The sequence below is a fragment of the Copadichromis virginalis genome, linkage group LG6 (assembly GCF_057382275.1).
Source record: "Copadichromis virginalis isolate Kocher_CV1m ecotype Utaka linkage group LG6, C_Virginalis_male_GT1.1, whole genome shotgun sequence".
NCBI lineage: Eukaryota > Metazoa > Chordata > Actinopteri > Cichliformes > Cichlidae > Copadichromis > Copadichromis virginalis.
In genome coordinates, this window is record NC_140623.1 from 18,252,289 (window position 1) to 18,267,191 (window position 14,903).

Here is a 14,903-nt window from a genome sequence, read left to right on the forward strand (position 1 = left end):
CTTTGAAGAAACCCTAATAATTGCTCCTTGTTTGCTTATTTTCCACAGAGAACAACAAAGATGCCCAATACCAGAAGGTGAAGGTAAAGGCAGAACCCATGGAGGTGGACCCGCCACCTGCAGACCTCACCCCACCTGCCTCCCACATGCTAGCCTTCAGCACTTTAGGGGCGAGTGAGAAGAGCGAGCCAATGAGTAACCTCCACGAGACGTTGGCATGCCCCCAGAAAGATCTCTTCTCGCAAGACATATCGGTCAAAATGGCCTCTGAACTATTGTTTAAATTGTCAGGTATGTTACCTCAGGCTGGTCACTCACTGTTTACTGAGCCATAGAAGATCTACAACACACACACACACACACACACACACACACACACACACACACACACACACACACAGGAGCATCATGTTCTTTTTTTTTCTCCCCTCAGCACTCTGGTGTAAACCTTGGACAGTTTGTGATATTTGACCATAAAACCTACATGTTTCCATTTCCATCCTCTGGTGGCTCTGTAGTAAAGTCAGGATGTAATGACTTCCTGCTTTTTACCTGTATGGCCATGAAAGTGACATTGAAGCAGCAGACAGCTGTTTGTATTGCTAGATGAAGACAGAGCACTGACGTGTATTCATGGCCCCCCAGAGAAAAACCAGGTGTGTGCGAGAGATGAGGTTTGTAGCCCTGGGCTGGGACCCAGGGCTCTATCCAGGTTCTGATTGCATCTCTTAAATGCTGTACAGAGACACAAGCTTGTGTAAATCTTTCTTTTTCCTTTTTTTTTTTTAAATTCTTTTTTGCTCGTCTTGCTCTCACACATATTCACAAATTCACACATTGCCAATCGTTCTTTCCTGCACACCTTTACACACTCACACAAGGCCCCATGGGGAGTGGTGTCTCTCTCTCTCTCTCTCCCCCCCTCCCTCCCTCTCTCTCAACTCGTTTTCAGACATGCCGGCTCAAGCACACTTGGCTGCACACGCTCCCCCTGCACTTCCTCTCCCTCCCTCCTTCCTTCTCTCCCTTTACATTTCTCCCGTGCGGCATCTCCATGGCAACGCGGAAAGAGACCTCTGTCCTTGGCGAGCAGTGTGACGGAATAGGGTGTTTTGGGTAGGGGGTGGGTTTTGGTAGTGGTGGTGGTGGGTTGTAGCAAAGGCGGGGGGTGGCTGAGGATAAGGAGGGTAGGGAGGGCAGCGGGGGTACGGAGTATGCCCACCCAGGGAGGCCAGGCCATCACTAGCCTGGCAACAGCGACGACCGCCCGCCTTAGAACTGGGCTTGAATGTGAGGGGGACTGGAACAGAGTGGGCTGCTGTCACACAATGAGCAATCAATATGAATTACCCAGAGCAGTAGGACCTCAGAGACACATCAGTAGCAAGGTCGCTCTGAACACCGAGATGATTGCAGCTTTGAAATTCACTTCAATGCGTTGCCATGAAACTCACACATATGGCTCCGTTCTCAGGCATTTTGTATAGTGCTCTTTACTGCCAAATACTGAAACAGCCATGATCCGTGCGCACATTTGCTGGGCACCTAGTGTCCAACTTGATAATTCTTGCTTTACTTTTAAGAGATTTCCTGTACTGTAGTGCTGTAGGATTGTCAAGGTTTTGATTTTTTTTTTTTCTTTTAAGGAGGGAAAAAAAGAATCTTTGCTCTTTTAGTACATTTATATTGATATTTCTTATTACTAAACAGTTTCTCGGTGGGAAAAAAATTAATAGCACCTTGCTGTGTTTGTGGGCGAGGGGCTTTTTACAATTTGGGGCAAATAAATATTTGCCAGTTTAAAGAGTTTACTTTGTCACCCAGTGTATTAAACTGCCTATTTACAGATGGGTAAAACATTAGAGGGTAAAGCTGAACCATTAACCTCCAACAGTGAGCTGTTACACTGTGGGGGGCTTTCTGGGTTTACTTGTCCCCTCAGACTCATGTGTAAATGCATAACTTATTCTGTGGTCTCATTGTTGCACTGATGAGGCATTAGCAGGTTTGTACAGCGTGACGGTGCCTGCATCCATTGGGCAAGAGGTGGTCACTGAATGGTTGGTTACATATGGAAGTGTTGTGAGTCACATTCTGTGAACTTTCCATGCAGCAAATCTCAATTGAGTTGAACACCGGAGGAAGACTTTGGTGTGGAATGTGTGCATACAGTGTAATACAGTCGAATATTAAACATTCCCATCTTTTTCAACCTTCATGTTATTGAAGGTGATTCAGCTCTTGCGCTGTGGTTTGAGTCCATAGGTGCAAGAGTAGTGGTGTTGATTTAGATACTAAAATGTTAACAGTTTTTGTTTTCCCCCCCCCCCTACATTATCATACAAGAGCATGACCGTACACCAACACATGTGTCATCTGGGTAGGCTAATGCATATCTGGGCAGCCGTGCACATTGTTATTTTTAATTTTTTTAAATGCTTGCAAATTGGTGTTGTTGGGCGAGCTCGTGGCGCAAAGGTCAGCAGACCCGCTGGAGAAACTCCCACTAATCCAGATGGCCAGTGGCCTCCCTACTGGCTGTGGCAAACCTGCACTTTACGTGAGCATAGCTTAACTTGGCAGTCTGGCCATAAGTTCACTTGCCGTTGTCCTGATTGTGTCACAACCGATCAAGAAGGAAAGTTAGGACAGCGCTGTTTAATTATTCATCCGATGGCTTGATCTGTGTGATTCCTCTGAATAGCAGCTCATGTGTCAAACTAAGATTGTCTGGGATGTTGGATAAATCTCTGCACATGTTTCATCTCTGTGTCACTGTCAGACAGCGACTTACGACCCACGGGGCGTTTTAGGAAACTTGCCGACTAACACTGAGCCTAAATGGACAGCTTGTCACCGGTCCCTCAAATTTGAGCACAGTGGTTTGACAGAAAAGATATCTAAACGTATGGTTTATTGTTTTTCTCTCCAGAAAAAGTCAGCAAAGCCAACAACCACAAAGACAGTAACATGGTGGGGATAAACAGGTAAGTCTGTAAATAGACTGTAAATACACGTGTTTTTGTTCAATGTCTGATCAGTAATTACATGGCTTGAATATTGGGTTGGTTTGATGGCCGTGTAAGTAGGCTGTGTGATTTATTTCATGTCTCTCCATTTCAGTCCATTTCTGGACGAGTGCTTCAGACAATCACCCTTTAACTCGCGCTCCAAGAGCACTTCGCCCGCAGAGGCCAGCTCCTCTACCAGGGTACCATTCAACGGTGAGACACGTTACCGACACACACTGTGGGCCAACATCATCACGGGGAAACACGGACATGTAGATAAAAGTTAAAGATGCGGGATTCGAGTTCTAGTGTTTTCAATTAGACCTAAAGACAAATTTAAAAATGATAATTTATATGGAATTTAAATAATTGATCACATAAAGAAAAGTAATTTGCTTATTGATCGAGAATGAAAATCATTGTGGCCTCAGCTAAAAAAAAAAAAAAAATCAGCGAATTGATCGGGTGTCTTTGTGTTTTGTTACGAGAGAAACTGGACTAAAAAAAGTCCTCCGCAGCTCGACAAAATATGAGACTTAATTAACTGCCAGGACTCGGTATCGCTGCATCATTCATGGTCTTTAAAGGTTCCAAGTCTTCATGTTGTTCCCGCTACAGCTTCGGGAAATAATTGATAATGTGGAGTTGCTCATTACCTGCTTTCTTACAATATACAGTATGTCCACAGATTAATACTCTTCGTGTGAATACAGCACACACACACTCACACACACACACACACTGTGGTTAAACCACTCCTCTCACCTTTTCATATATAGAGCTGCTTCAGGCCCTTCTGAACTCTCGCACATTTCCCCAACCTGAAGGCTCTGCTCAGGGCATCCCCTCTCTTCCCCTCTTTCCTGGCATCTCAGAACTTCCCTCCTTGTTCCTTTGGCAGTAAGAGATCCAGAGGTTAATTAGCTTGTGCCAGCTTTGCCTGTCCCTCTGCCAGTTAATGAAAATCTGATTGGCTTCTGGGTGTCAAGAGTGTCCTGAAAGTTAATTCGCCCAGCCCACCTCCCCCTTTCCCTTGTGTGTTTAAGCTTCACATTCAGCCTCTGCTGCCTTTTCTCTCTCTCTCTCTGTTTTTTTTCTTTCTTTTACAGTTGTACCATTTCTCTTTCCTCCCTCATTCATTGTGTCCGCGTTTTATTGCGTCTCCATTGCCTTCGATCGGTAAGTTTGCCCACCGCAGCTGTAGGGAGGCAGACCTTTAAACATATTTTCAGTTCATTGGTCGGTGAACTGCCATCTTTTCCCTGCCACTTTGTGCCACCTTTCCTTTATAGTGCAGATGTCACTGTGCGGTTTTGATCCTGCGTCAGCTGTCAAAGGCATACCTCGAGTCTTTGTTTAGCACTCCTGTGTAATATAATGATTATACATTCCACTGGACTCCACTTTGTTAAATACAAATAACTTTTATAATGTAAGTTATAAATAGAAGTGTATAGGGGAAGACAGTATTTTCCTGGAAAATGCTGCCATTCAGCTGCTGTGGCCATGAGAAGACAAAAAGAAAAGATGTGCCGCAACTTATAAAAGGTGATCAGTGTGTTTTTGTTTTGTTTTTTAAGTCTTTAGTTTGCCCACAGTCAGAGAGTTTCACTAAATACCAGAGATGTAAAGTTTTCTGTTTTAATTTAGTCTTTTCATAAAATTCCTCAAATTTTGGTTCTTTTGGGGTTTTTCCCTATAAAAATATGTAAAAACCAATGAGCAGAAAATGACACCTTACCAGTATGAACAAATGTCTTTAATTCTTTTGTTTGTTATTCACATGACTTGGTCTTAAATTTTAATAATTTTTTTAAATTTATTTTTTAATTTGAGTGTTTAATCTGATCCAATCAACAGCTAAAATTCCAAAATTAGGTTGGTTTTTTTTGTTTGTTTGTTTGTTTGTTTGTTTTTTGAAGATGGACTTATTCTGTTTGTAGATCCCAACTTCAAAGTTTCCTTTAACATTCGATTTAGACATACTATGGTCCGGTCACACTATTGGGAAACAGTGGTTAGAGACCGCGTGGTTGCTTCAAAGATGGGGGCCGAGTCTGTGACGGCTCGCTGTCAGTTGTCATCTTCAGAGCAACTTTGTTGCATCAAAACTGCAAATAAAACCGAGGCAGCTCTCAGGTTAAAATTGAATGAGGTCAAACCAGCTCTTATATCCAATTGCAAACTGTAATACAGCCTTTAACTGTAATAGACACACAAAAAATAAAAATCACAAAACTGTTGCATGTACATACACAAACTCAGGTTAACCGCTTACACATCATAGGTTTGAAACAGAAATTCCTCCATAGACAGTGATGTACTTGCTACAAGACGGCGACTTAACTGCAAAATGATACCTGCACTCTGCAACCTTACTTATATAGGAATATAACCAGCTGAGTCGATTCCCTCTGTTGGAAGAAGATGAGTTGCGCCTGAGCGTGCAGTCTGATTCAGATTAATTGCAACATGTTCGCAATCTGTCTGCATTTAGAAATTAAAAGGAAGTTACTTGCAAACCTCCAATCTGAGTTATTGCATCCAGTTCAAGTTGACCACAGCTGTTTGATACAGGTTGCCTCTCACCAGGCGACCCATGCAGTCGCCTTGCAATCCAAAGTCATTATCCAGACTTGTAAGTAGGTGACTGAGCCTTTAAACAGCTAGTTGATATCTTATTTGATGTCAGTGTAAGATAACGATTTTTCTATGAAAACCTGCATTTTCAATTTCACGTGTGCGTGCGTGCAGTTTATCCAAACCAGTTGAAATTTCACTTGATCATTTTTAATCAGTATAGATCCTCCGGCTTAATATATAGTGTTCAAAAATTAAGGACTACGCTAAAGCACACTTGAAATAATCAAGTTGAAAATCATGACGGACAAAAGACCGGATTCAAAATTACACCAAAAATCAAAATGAAATTGTTCCAGTATTTTTTTTATTTTTTATTTTTTAATGGCTGCACTATTGTTGTCATCTACAAACTACACTTTAATTTGTCCGTCCACCCCCTGGAAAAAACAAACAAAAAAAATCCATAAAAGAACTTAAAACCAGACTGTGAACTGCATAACAGGCGACATAACGGCTTCAGCAGAGCGTCTGTAGCACAAAAATGCTCTCCATTATGAAGCAGCTAATGGAGCAGCTATCATGCAGAGATGAAGCTGAAAAGTGTGAGCATTTCCCTTTAAGCAAGAAAGAGAGAATAAATGAGTAGGAGTTAGTGTGATACCAGTGTGACTTGAGGAGTTCGCTGTCTCCTCCCTCCAGTCTGGGGTTTAACACAATCCTTCATTTCTTGTTTGCGTCCCTCTCTTCTGCTCTAATAGCACTAATTAAACCATTAACCACTTGAAGGCCCCTACACCCTAATTGGCTTAATCATCAGTGTGTATGCCGGGTCATGGCCTTGAGCCTCTGCTGTCTGGATTCTCATCACTCTGTGTGACCAAAACCATCCCCGAGTCTCACTTGTGTGAGTCAGGACAAGTTAATGCTTTCATGGGGTATACTTTAGCTTTAAGACATAATAAAGATTAGGATTTGTACAATAGGTCACAAACTGCGAATGAGTTTAAAAACCGATAGATGCAGGTAGATTCCAGCTAATGCAGGATGTCACCTTGAGGACTTTTACTGTGTTTATGCGTGTGAAGAAACACAAAGTCACTCGTTATTAACGTCACTAATGGTAGGTGTTGCTTGACACCGGCCTGCATGCATTTACCATCGTATTCCAGCCTCGTTCATCCTTCTCTGTAGCAGAGCGGTGAACGGGAAACAAGTATGATTACACATGTTCTCCCCTTTTTTTTTTTTCTTTTTTCAAAATTGATTAAAGGTAATTAAATTCACAATGGGTTTCATGTTGTTTCAACATGTGACACCTTGCCTTTAATTCTGTTTCAAATTAGTTTGTTTTGTTTGTTTTTTTTTTAAAGGTCCAAACGAGTTCCAGACTGTTCTTTTAATCTATTTTTTACTTGCAGTCCCAAACCCAAAGCGACATTTTCGGATGTTTTCACATTGTCTGATCAGCAATCCAGAACTTTCCTACCAGAGGATATTTGACATTTCTGCATGTTAATCAATTTAAATGTTCATTCAGACAGTTTGACCTCCAGTTTAAAAACGATCTGGATGAATGAAGAAACTCAATCTGTAGTCAACTCCTTGAATCTTGAACACTTCCTTAGAAATACTGTCAAATCGTTATTTCACGAGTGGTTCAAGGTAGGAGAATTTTTTTTTTGGCTTGAATCAAGTTTTATAAGAAAAGTAATTGTTTTGATAGAATTCTGTATCTGTTGTCTGGATGCATCTATTGTCTGGATTCTCTGCAGAAAAGTCGAGCTGACTGTGCGTGATCTTGCTTTGACAGTTCCGAAACTCTGCGAGGAGACGGTGTGACGCAGATGACAGAACATGAACAAAGATATGCTAGATAAATTCAGTAGTTTGCATATGGAGGCTAGAGAGGCGATTTTTAAATGCGTGAAGCTGTGTGAGTCACTGCAGCAGCAGTGAAATGTCCTTTCACACCAACATCTGTTCTTTACCAGTTGCCACTAAACATGCCCCCAAAATGCCACAAAACAATCTTTGCTTTTTTTCCCTCATTGTGGTATTCAAACCCACACGAGTAGCTCATCGGCTGGCTAGACGGTATGTTTTAGGACAGCCTTTAAAAAAATAAAAAAAAAATTTAAAAAAGTGATAGCGAGCAGTTGTTAAATATCAACAGTGGACTGAAGTGCACTGATTTCCATCTGCAAAGAATCTAACTCTGAGCTAGTGGGAGGAATGAACAGCATTTTTTCCTTTTCTTTATCGTCATTTTAAAAAAGAGAGACTAAAGAATTTTTAAAGATGCCTTTTTCACCTTTTAATGTCTTGCACATAGAAAGGTTTTGGCCAAGGCTACCTGTGTAGCCTGTTCCCTGAACAGCATAGACATTTGTAAATAAAATTTCTGCCTTCATTCATGGTAGTTGTACACCACAATGGGGTACATGCTTTTGCGCTCGTGAATTACTCCTTGCTCTATTCATATGGTGGGGGTTAGTTCAAAGCTGTAACTTCTATTCTTCAGCGTCTGTCAAAGCAAGTGAAAATTCTCAGTGTTATTCTTTTTATGTCTTTCCTTCCATCCTCTCCCAAATGAAAGAGGTGAAATACAGCGAGGAGAGTTACAGTGGTGTGCTTGTGCTGCAGGCTTCAGAGCAAAGGACTTGTGCTTGCTGTTGACATTAAGAATGCATTTAGACTGCATCCCACCTGCAGGCTAAACAATGAGCATCTGTCAAATGGTGGCAGACAGGTTTCACTCTCGTGGGTTAGCAAATTAGCCCGCGGTGTATCAGTCGTCTGCTGTTCAGACGAAGGGAATTAAGACTTTTTCCTATTTATATGCCTGAAAATGTTTTGATTATGGGGCATATTTTCTCAAACAAGCCTTTTTTACCTTTCAAGCTTTTGGCTGTCGAACAGATTTTACCTTACAATCATCAAAAACGTGAACGCAGATTATAATTAAAATGCATTCGTAAAGAAGGAACTAACAAAACATGTCACCATTCTGTTTCATTTGCCCCGTTTCTTGTCCTGGTGGGTGATGGGTAGGCACACACAGGCACCTTTATGAATGTGAAACTATGTGAAATTATTACATTAGATTAGAAAATGTTTATGTACCCTTTTAAGAGCCAAATACTGTGACCACCCCTGCTTAACACACCTTTTGCATGCTGTAAGTGTCGTGTAGTATCTGGTCCCAAGATGGTTGCAGCAAATCCTTTTAATTCAATTCAAGTTTATTTATATTGTGCCAATTCTTAACATTTGCCTCAAGTGCTTTACACTGTAAGGTAAAGACCCTACAGTATTATGGAGAAAAAAACCCCATGAGCGAACATTTGGCAACAGTGGGAAGAAAAAACGTATTTTTAACAGGAAGGAACCTTCAGCAGAACCAGGCTCTGTGACGGCTATCCTGCACATCTGGTTAGAGCATAAGCTTATTGCAGCATAACTATCCAGACCTATAAGCTTTATCAAAAAGGAAACTTTTAAGCCTAATCCTACAAGTAGAGAGGGTGTCTGTCTCCCAAATCCACCCTGGGAGTTGGTTCTACAGGCAAGTGGCCTGATAGCTGAAGGCTCTGCCTCCCATTTTACTTTCAAAAACTCTTTGAATTACAACCAAGCTGAAGGTCTGAGAGCAAAGAGCTCTGTTAGGATAAGTCTTTAAGATATGACAGCGCCTGATTTTTCAAGACTTTATATGTGAGGAGAAGGATTTTAAATTAAATTCTGGATTTAACAGGGAGCCAGTGTAAGACGTTTGAGTTGGAGCGCGCATTGTTGGACTCGGCTGAGTCTTGTTCAAGCGTGTCCCCTTTTAAAGCACCTTGAGGCAACTGTTTTTGTTATTTGGAGCTATATAAATCAAATTGCATTGAATTAAATTTTATTAAAAGCCTGTCAACATTATACTTTAAGCTGTCAAGAGATTTTTTTTTTTTTTAAACCCAGTTGTCGTGCCATGGTCACTTGGTCACTGTTAAAGCTGAGAAACTTTGACTCTTATCTGATGACTCTTAGGGACATGGGCCATGTTTTGGAGCTGCTGCTGTACCCAGAGAATATATGGGCCAAGAATTTTGCTCAGATGTAGTTGTTACTACAAACTGCATTCAAAAAGCTTCCTGTACCACAGTCTGGATATTCACTTTCAAATATGCAATTATAAGGATAATTCAGTGCACCAGATCATGTTTCCTGCATTCAGTAAATTGACCTGCAGAACCAGCCTTTCCCTAAAGGTTTAATATATCTCTGACCATGACACATGCTGCTGTTATGAAATATCCAACATTGTTTGTTTCACTGTGGAGTGAGAATAATGTTTTGGCTCATCAGGGTAAATTTCAGGACGGCTTAGATTATGTCAGCTGGATGCAGGAGGGCAAAAAATGGCTGGCATTGTTCTGTCCACAGTTCAAAAATAAACCTTACATATTTAAATTCACTAATAAGTATGAAAATTACAGTGTACACGCAAGATGTCCTTTTACTGCTGCTGTTTATCCTGCTGGGCTGCTGTTATTACTTTCTGCCTGTCCTGTGAAAAAAAAAACGGCCTGGCTGCTAGGTCAATAATTATTAGATCCTGTCCTCAAAGAAAGCAAAGAAGCAGATTTCTTCAAATGTGAAAATATTTCTCAACGAAAATATGAACGGACGAGTGCGCCTCGATAAAGCTGCGTTACTGGTCTGAGGAGGGAAGTAACTGGGGCATCGTAGCGGGCTAATGTTGAAGCCTCATATCCCACCTGACAATAGATTATTGAATAAAAAGAAAATGCTTAAAACAGACGAGGAAAGCAAAGGTTACCCAATAATCCAGAGAACACTGTGGTTAGTAGAAGCTCACTTAGCACAGCAGTGCATGTAGAGCGTAAGTAACTTTGGCTGAGTTACAGCAGTCTGCAGTCGTTTCTGTAGCTGGCAGCAAATGATGGGAACGGTTTTCTCCGTGTGTGTGCACGTGTGTGTTCTAGACTCGGAAAAGGATGACGGAGAGCTGGGAAATGGGATCGCCCAGTGGAGATTAAACGAACAGCTCTTCCCCTGTCCCATTTGTGGCAAGGTGTTTGGTCGACAGCAGACCCTTTCTAGACACCTCTCCCTGCACACAGGTAAGTCACCGCCAGCATGCTGTGACGTCTTCTCCGTTCAAGTGCAGGCATTAGGTATTCACCTGTGTTGTTGATGCTGCCCACAGTAAATAAATAAGGTTGACTAGACTAGATTACCCTTCCTTTAAAGAGATTACTACCATGATTAGTCTCACTGGGAAAACTGCCCGTCTAATTACCCAGCTAGAAGGATGCCACGGAGTATACACACACACACCCACACCCCAGTAATTCTGATCCTGCTACGATTGGTTAGCTCTTTCACTTTCTCTCTGGGAGTCTGCCTCACTCCCTTGTGTCCTGATTACCCTGTGTTTTTCAGACTCGGCCCGCCTTTGCACCCCATCGATTCATTCTACCCCATCGCCGTCTTCCACAACTCTCCACTCTCCTCATTCCTTATTGGTTAAAAATGAATTAATAAATAAATAAAATGATTCTCCTGTTTGTAAAGTTTTTGTCTGTTCAGGATTAGTAACGAATAACTATACACACACAAAGTGCACAAATGGAGACTAGTGTACAAAATGCCCCCACACAATTGGACATGCTCTCACATTTAGCGTGCACACACTGCACGACATGCACGCTCACCATCTGAGAGTGTTGGCTGTGAACAGCTTGGCCACACCACGGAGAGCAGAAGCAGGGGCATATGTCAGTGTGATGGTCTTTTTGGTTTCCCCGGCGACATAAAGGTTGCCTGGCTTCGTGTCCTTGGGGCAAATGGCGTATGTGTGTGCGCGCGCGTGTCTTTGTGTAAGCATGTGTGTGTTTGAGCTGGATGTGCTGTTATGTTAATTTGTTTTCAGATAAAGAGAAGTGTGTTTTTGCGTGGATTTCATAGCGCTCGCAAATTATTGGGAGATGATGTTCATGTGTGCCTGTTGTTTTTTTGTTTTGTTTGTTTGTTTGTTTTGTTTTGTTAAAACATCTTGTGGTATCTACATGTTTTTCCCAGAAATCTGGGGATCAGGTTTACAGTTGGGGTCGGGCGAAGGTGAGGCAGGGTTAAGCGTTAAGTAATTAGGTTTAGGCTTGCTTTAAAAGCTCGGAGGCTGAGCGCAACTTAATGAAATATCATCTGAGGTGATGTTTACAGTAACCCAGGGTCGTGTGTGTCTGTGTGTGTGTGTGTCTTTCCTTGCAGAAGAGAGGAAGTACAAGTGTCACCTGTGTCCTTATGCAGCCAAGTGCAGGGCTAACCTCAATCAGCACCTGACCATCCACTCTGTCAAGCTGGTCAACACAGATGCTGAGCAGATTGTCAGCGCTGTTACAGCTGACTCCACCGAGCGCAAGAACTGCCCGTACTACTACAGGTAGGACCACGTGTTACCACCACACCTGCTGAGGACATCTCAAGCCAGTACCACATAGTGGATTTAGGCTTTTCAAAAAAAAAATATATATATATATTTATTTCGCTGATGCACAATTACACCCTCTCTCTGCCACTGCTACATGTTAAAGGTTTGTTTTCATTTTATCTGAAACATGCTCGTTCGCCTTCTTGCTAAAGGTTCAGATGAGGAGATGAAGTAGATCTGCTCTTGTGTCTGTGCTTTTCACATGAACCAAGACCCAGTGAACAGTTGTGCAAAAGTCCCACATTTCCTTATGTTTTGCTGGGAAGCTGAGAAATGAGTGTTGCAGAAATATGTTAGCGATACATGGAAATACAGTATAAAAAACAAAACAGAGTTTGAAATTCTAACAAGCTTGAGAAAGTCAACATTTGGATTTTGATTTGTGAGCAGCTTGGTTGAACAAACAGAACTTAGCTAATCATCTCTTCTTTCTGTAAATGTCTGCAAAAAAATCTAACTGGATGAATTTCCAAGATGTAACTGGACACTTTAATGTGTCCAATGTCTTTTAAAATAGGTCAGTTGCACTATTTCTGAATTGTATGTTATCTTCAGCAGTCTTTATCACGTTGAGAGGAATGTAGCTACAACATACCATTTGGCAGTTCTTGCAGGGAAAATCTAACACTGAAGCGGCCCGTCGGCCTCCTCTCATTCTCACCCTCTTCCCCCTTCTTCCTCTCTGTTCTCTGTCCAGCTGCCATGTGTGTGGTTTCCAGACGGAGCTGAATGCCCAGTTTGTCAGCCACATGTCGCTCCATGTGGACAAGGAGCAGTGGATGTTCTCGCTCTGCTGCAGCGTCTGTGACTATGTGTGCATGGAGGAGACCGACATGAGGAACCACATCAGCACTGGGCACACAGGTACAGATAGCTGGCCTGACTTTTGGTGGTGACAGCACTGATGAGAGAGTCTTTGATTTTTATTTTTGTTTGATTGTTTGTATGTGTATTGTTGGAGTGAGCTGATGATCAGTTTATGGAAGAAAATGTTAGGAAAGTTCTGCAAAAAGAAAAAATACGCTCCAACTCATCAGCAAAGCATGAAATATTCACACAATTTGCTTTTTGTTTTGTTTTTTTTCTGTTTTTCCTAAACAGAAAAAGCTCACCCTCTGGCGAGGCTGAAATATTAGACTTTACTGTTTCAGCCTCCTGCTCTGTCTCATTAGCTGCTGGAAGGCTAATGTTAGCTGCGTGTTAGCATACTGCTGCCACGCTACTCGCAGCTTTTTGAATGATTCACATTTCACCGTTTCCCTCCTCGTCTGCTCTCCTCGCGTCTAGTCCCACCCACAAGAGGATGCAAGGAGTCCAGGCAAAAAGCGTCCTTGAATCTGAACCTCATTTTTAAAGCGACTGGTTATGTGTGACATGTGGCAGAGATGCATGGCCTGCCCGCTGTTACACTGTCACAGCCTACTGTTGGATAGCAGATGTCAGATGAGACTACCGGCGTTCAGGAAGAGCTTTTATATTTCAACTTAATAACTCAACATTTCATGTTATTTTCTTATTATTTTGTATCTTAGGATGTTAATTGTATTTAATTAAAAAAAAAAAAAAAACACTTTTGGCTTCTGAATGGCAAAAAATGACTTGAATTGATGAATTTCTTTTCAGCAGCAGAAACAAGCTTCTCATAGATGCACTTAATGGATAAGGAGGAAGACTTAGTTGTAGAGTCCTCCTCATACCATGGGCCAGATTTACTAAAGGGGGGGAAGGCGCTATACTCCTGTGGTTAGTTTTACGGGTGATTTACAGATGTTGCGCTCTAAATCACTTGCGTCTTTTTTTGAATATCGAGCGCAAAACATGTCTTTTTTCCATCTGAAATGTTGGTGTAATTGGCAGTAAATCAAAGTTTTTGTGCATGATTTAAATATTCCCCTCCAGATATTAAAGAAAGGAACTAAAAGAAATACAATATTTTCTTTTTCACACCTAAACCTAATTTGGTGTAAAACGTATAGGTGTTATCTGTGTCTCACGCCTCTGTAATATGTCATGGGTGCAAACGGTGCCACAGAGGATACATCTGCGCACCCTCAATCAGGCCTCCTCTCTTCGTTCCTGCCTCCTCTCAGTGCGTTCTAGGAAACGATAGATGTTTCAGAACGGCACACTAACATGATTTCCCAGTCACAGGTAGGAGGAGATGAGGAATCACGTAAACTCGATGGAGAACTCTTTCCCATATGGGCGGGACTTAACCGCACTCTGCGTCTTTTAATCTCCTTTCCGCTCGCTGTTGTTTCTGCGGGTCCTCAGACCTGTTCTGCAAAAGTACCCGATTCAGCTCCCGCAGAAAAAGAGATTTATGGAGTTATTTTCAAAATTACTCTCGCATGGAAGAGTGGGTGGTAGCTTACACATTGTGGCTCTTGGTCGCAGCTCAGAATATAAATACAGTGCGGTATTTGGACAGTGACACATTTTCTATTATTTTGGCTCTGCACTTCAACACATGGAGTTTAAATTTAAACAACGGGTGAGGTTAAAGAGCTCTCCCCCCCCTTAGCAGCGCAGATAGGGCGAGCAGGGCAATCGTAGGGCTCCTCCTCTGCTCACCTTGTCTGTATGTGAACAACTTAAAGGTAAAGTGCTCGGTAATAAGCATTTGAGTTGGCTGGTGTATGTGCGTTTTGTGAACAGATATCAAATTTGAGAGAAATAAAAAGCATAATCACAGCAATATAAACTCTGCCACTGTTTAAATATTTATGGGCTGCTTTTGTGTAATTAAAGGAAATCACTATGGGCTGTTTTAAGCAAAAACATCTTAATGTAACCCTTGATAAAAACAC

The 14,903-nt window shown here is 41.9% G+C and overlaps 1 protein-coding gene across 3 annotated transcripts in view; it reads left to right on the forward strand.

The window, feature by feature from the left end:
* znf827 (zinc finger protein 827) overlaps positions 1 to 14,903 on the forward strand; it is a 73,915-nt gene that overhangs the window by 48,465 nt on the left and 10,547 nt on the right. For all 3 annotated transcript variants that reach the window (XM_085459015.1, XM_085459016.1, XM_085459017.1), the window contains exons 6-11: positions 49 to 291; positions 2,933 to 2,987; positions 3,124 to 3,224; positions 10,586 to 10,723; positions 11,874 to 12,045; positions 12,791 to 12,957. In XM_085459015.1, the coding sequence (XP_085315141.1) occupies positions 49 to 291; positions 2,933 to 2,987; positions 3,124 to 3,224; positions 10,586 to 10,723; positions 11,874 to 12,045; positions 12,791 to 12,957 (876 nt within the window). The remainder of the gene's footprint in view (positions 1 to 48; positions 292 to 2,932; positions 2,988 to 3,123; positions 3,225 to 10,585; positions 10,724 to 11,873; positions 12,046 to 12,790; positions 12,958 to 14,903) is intronic.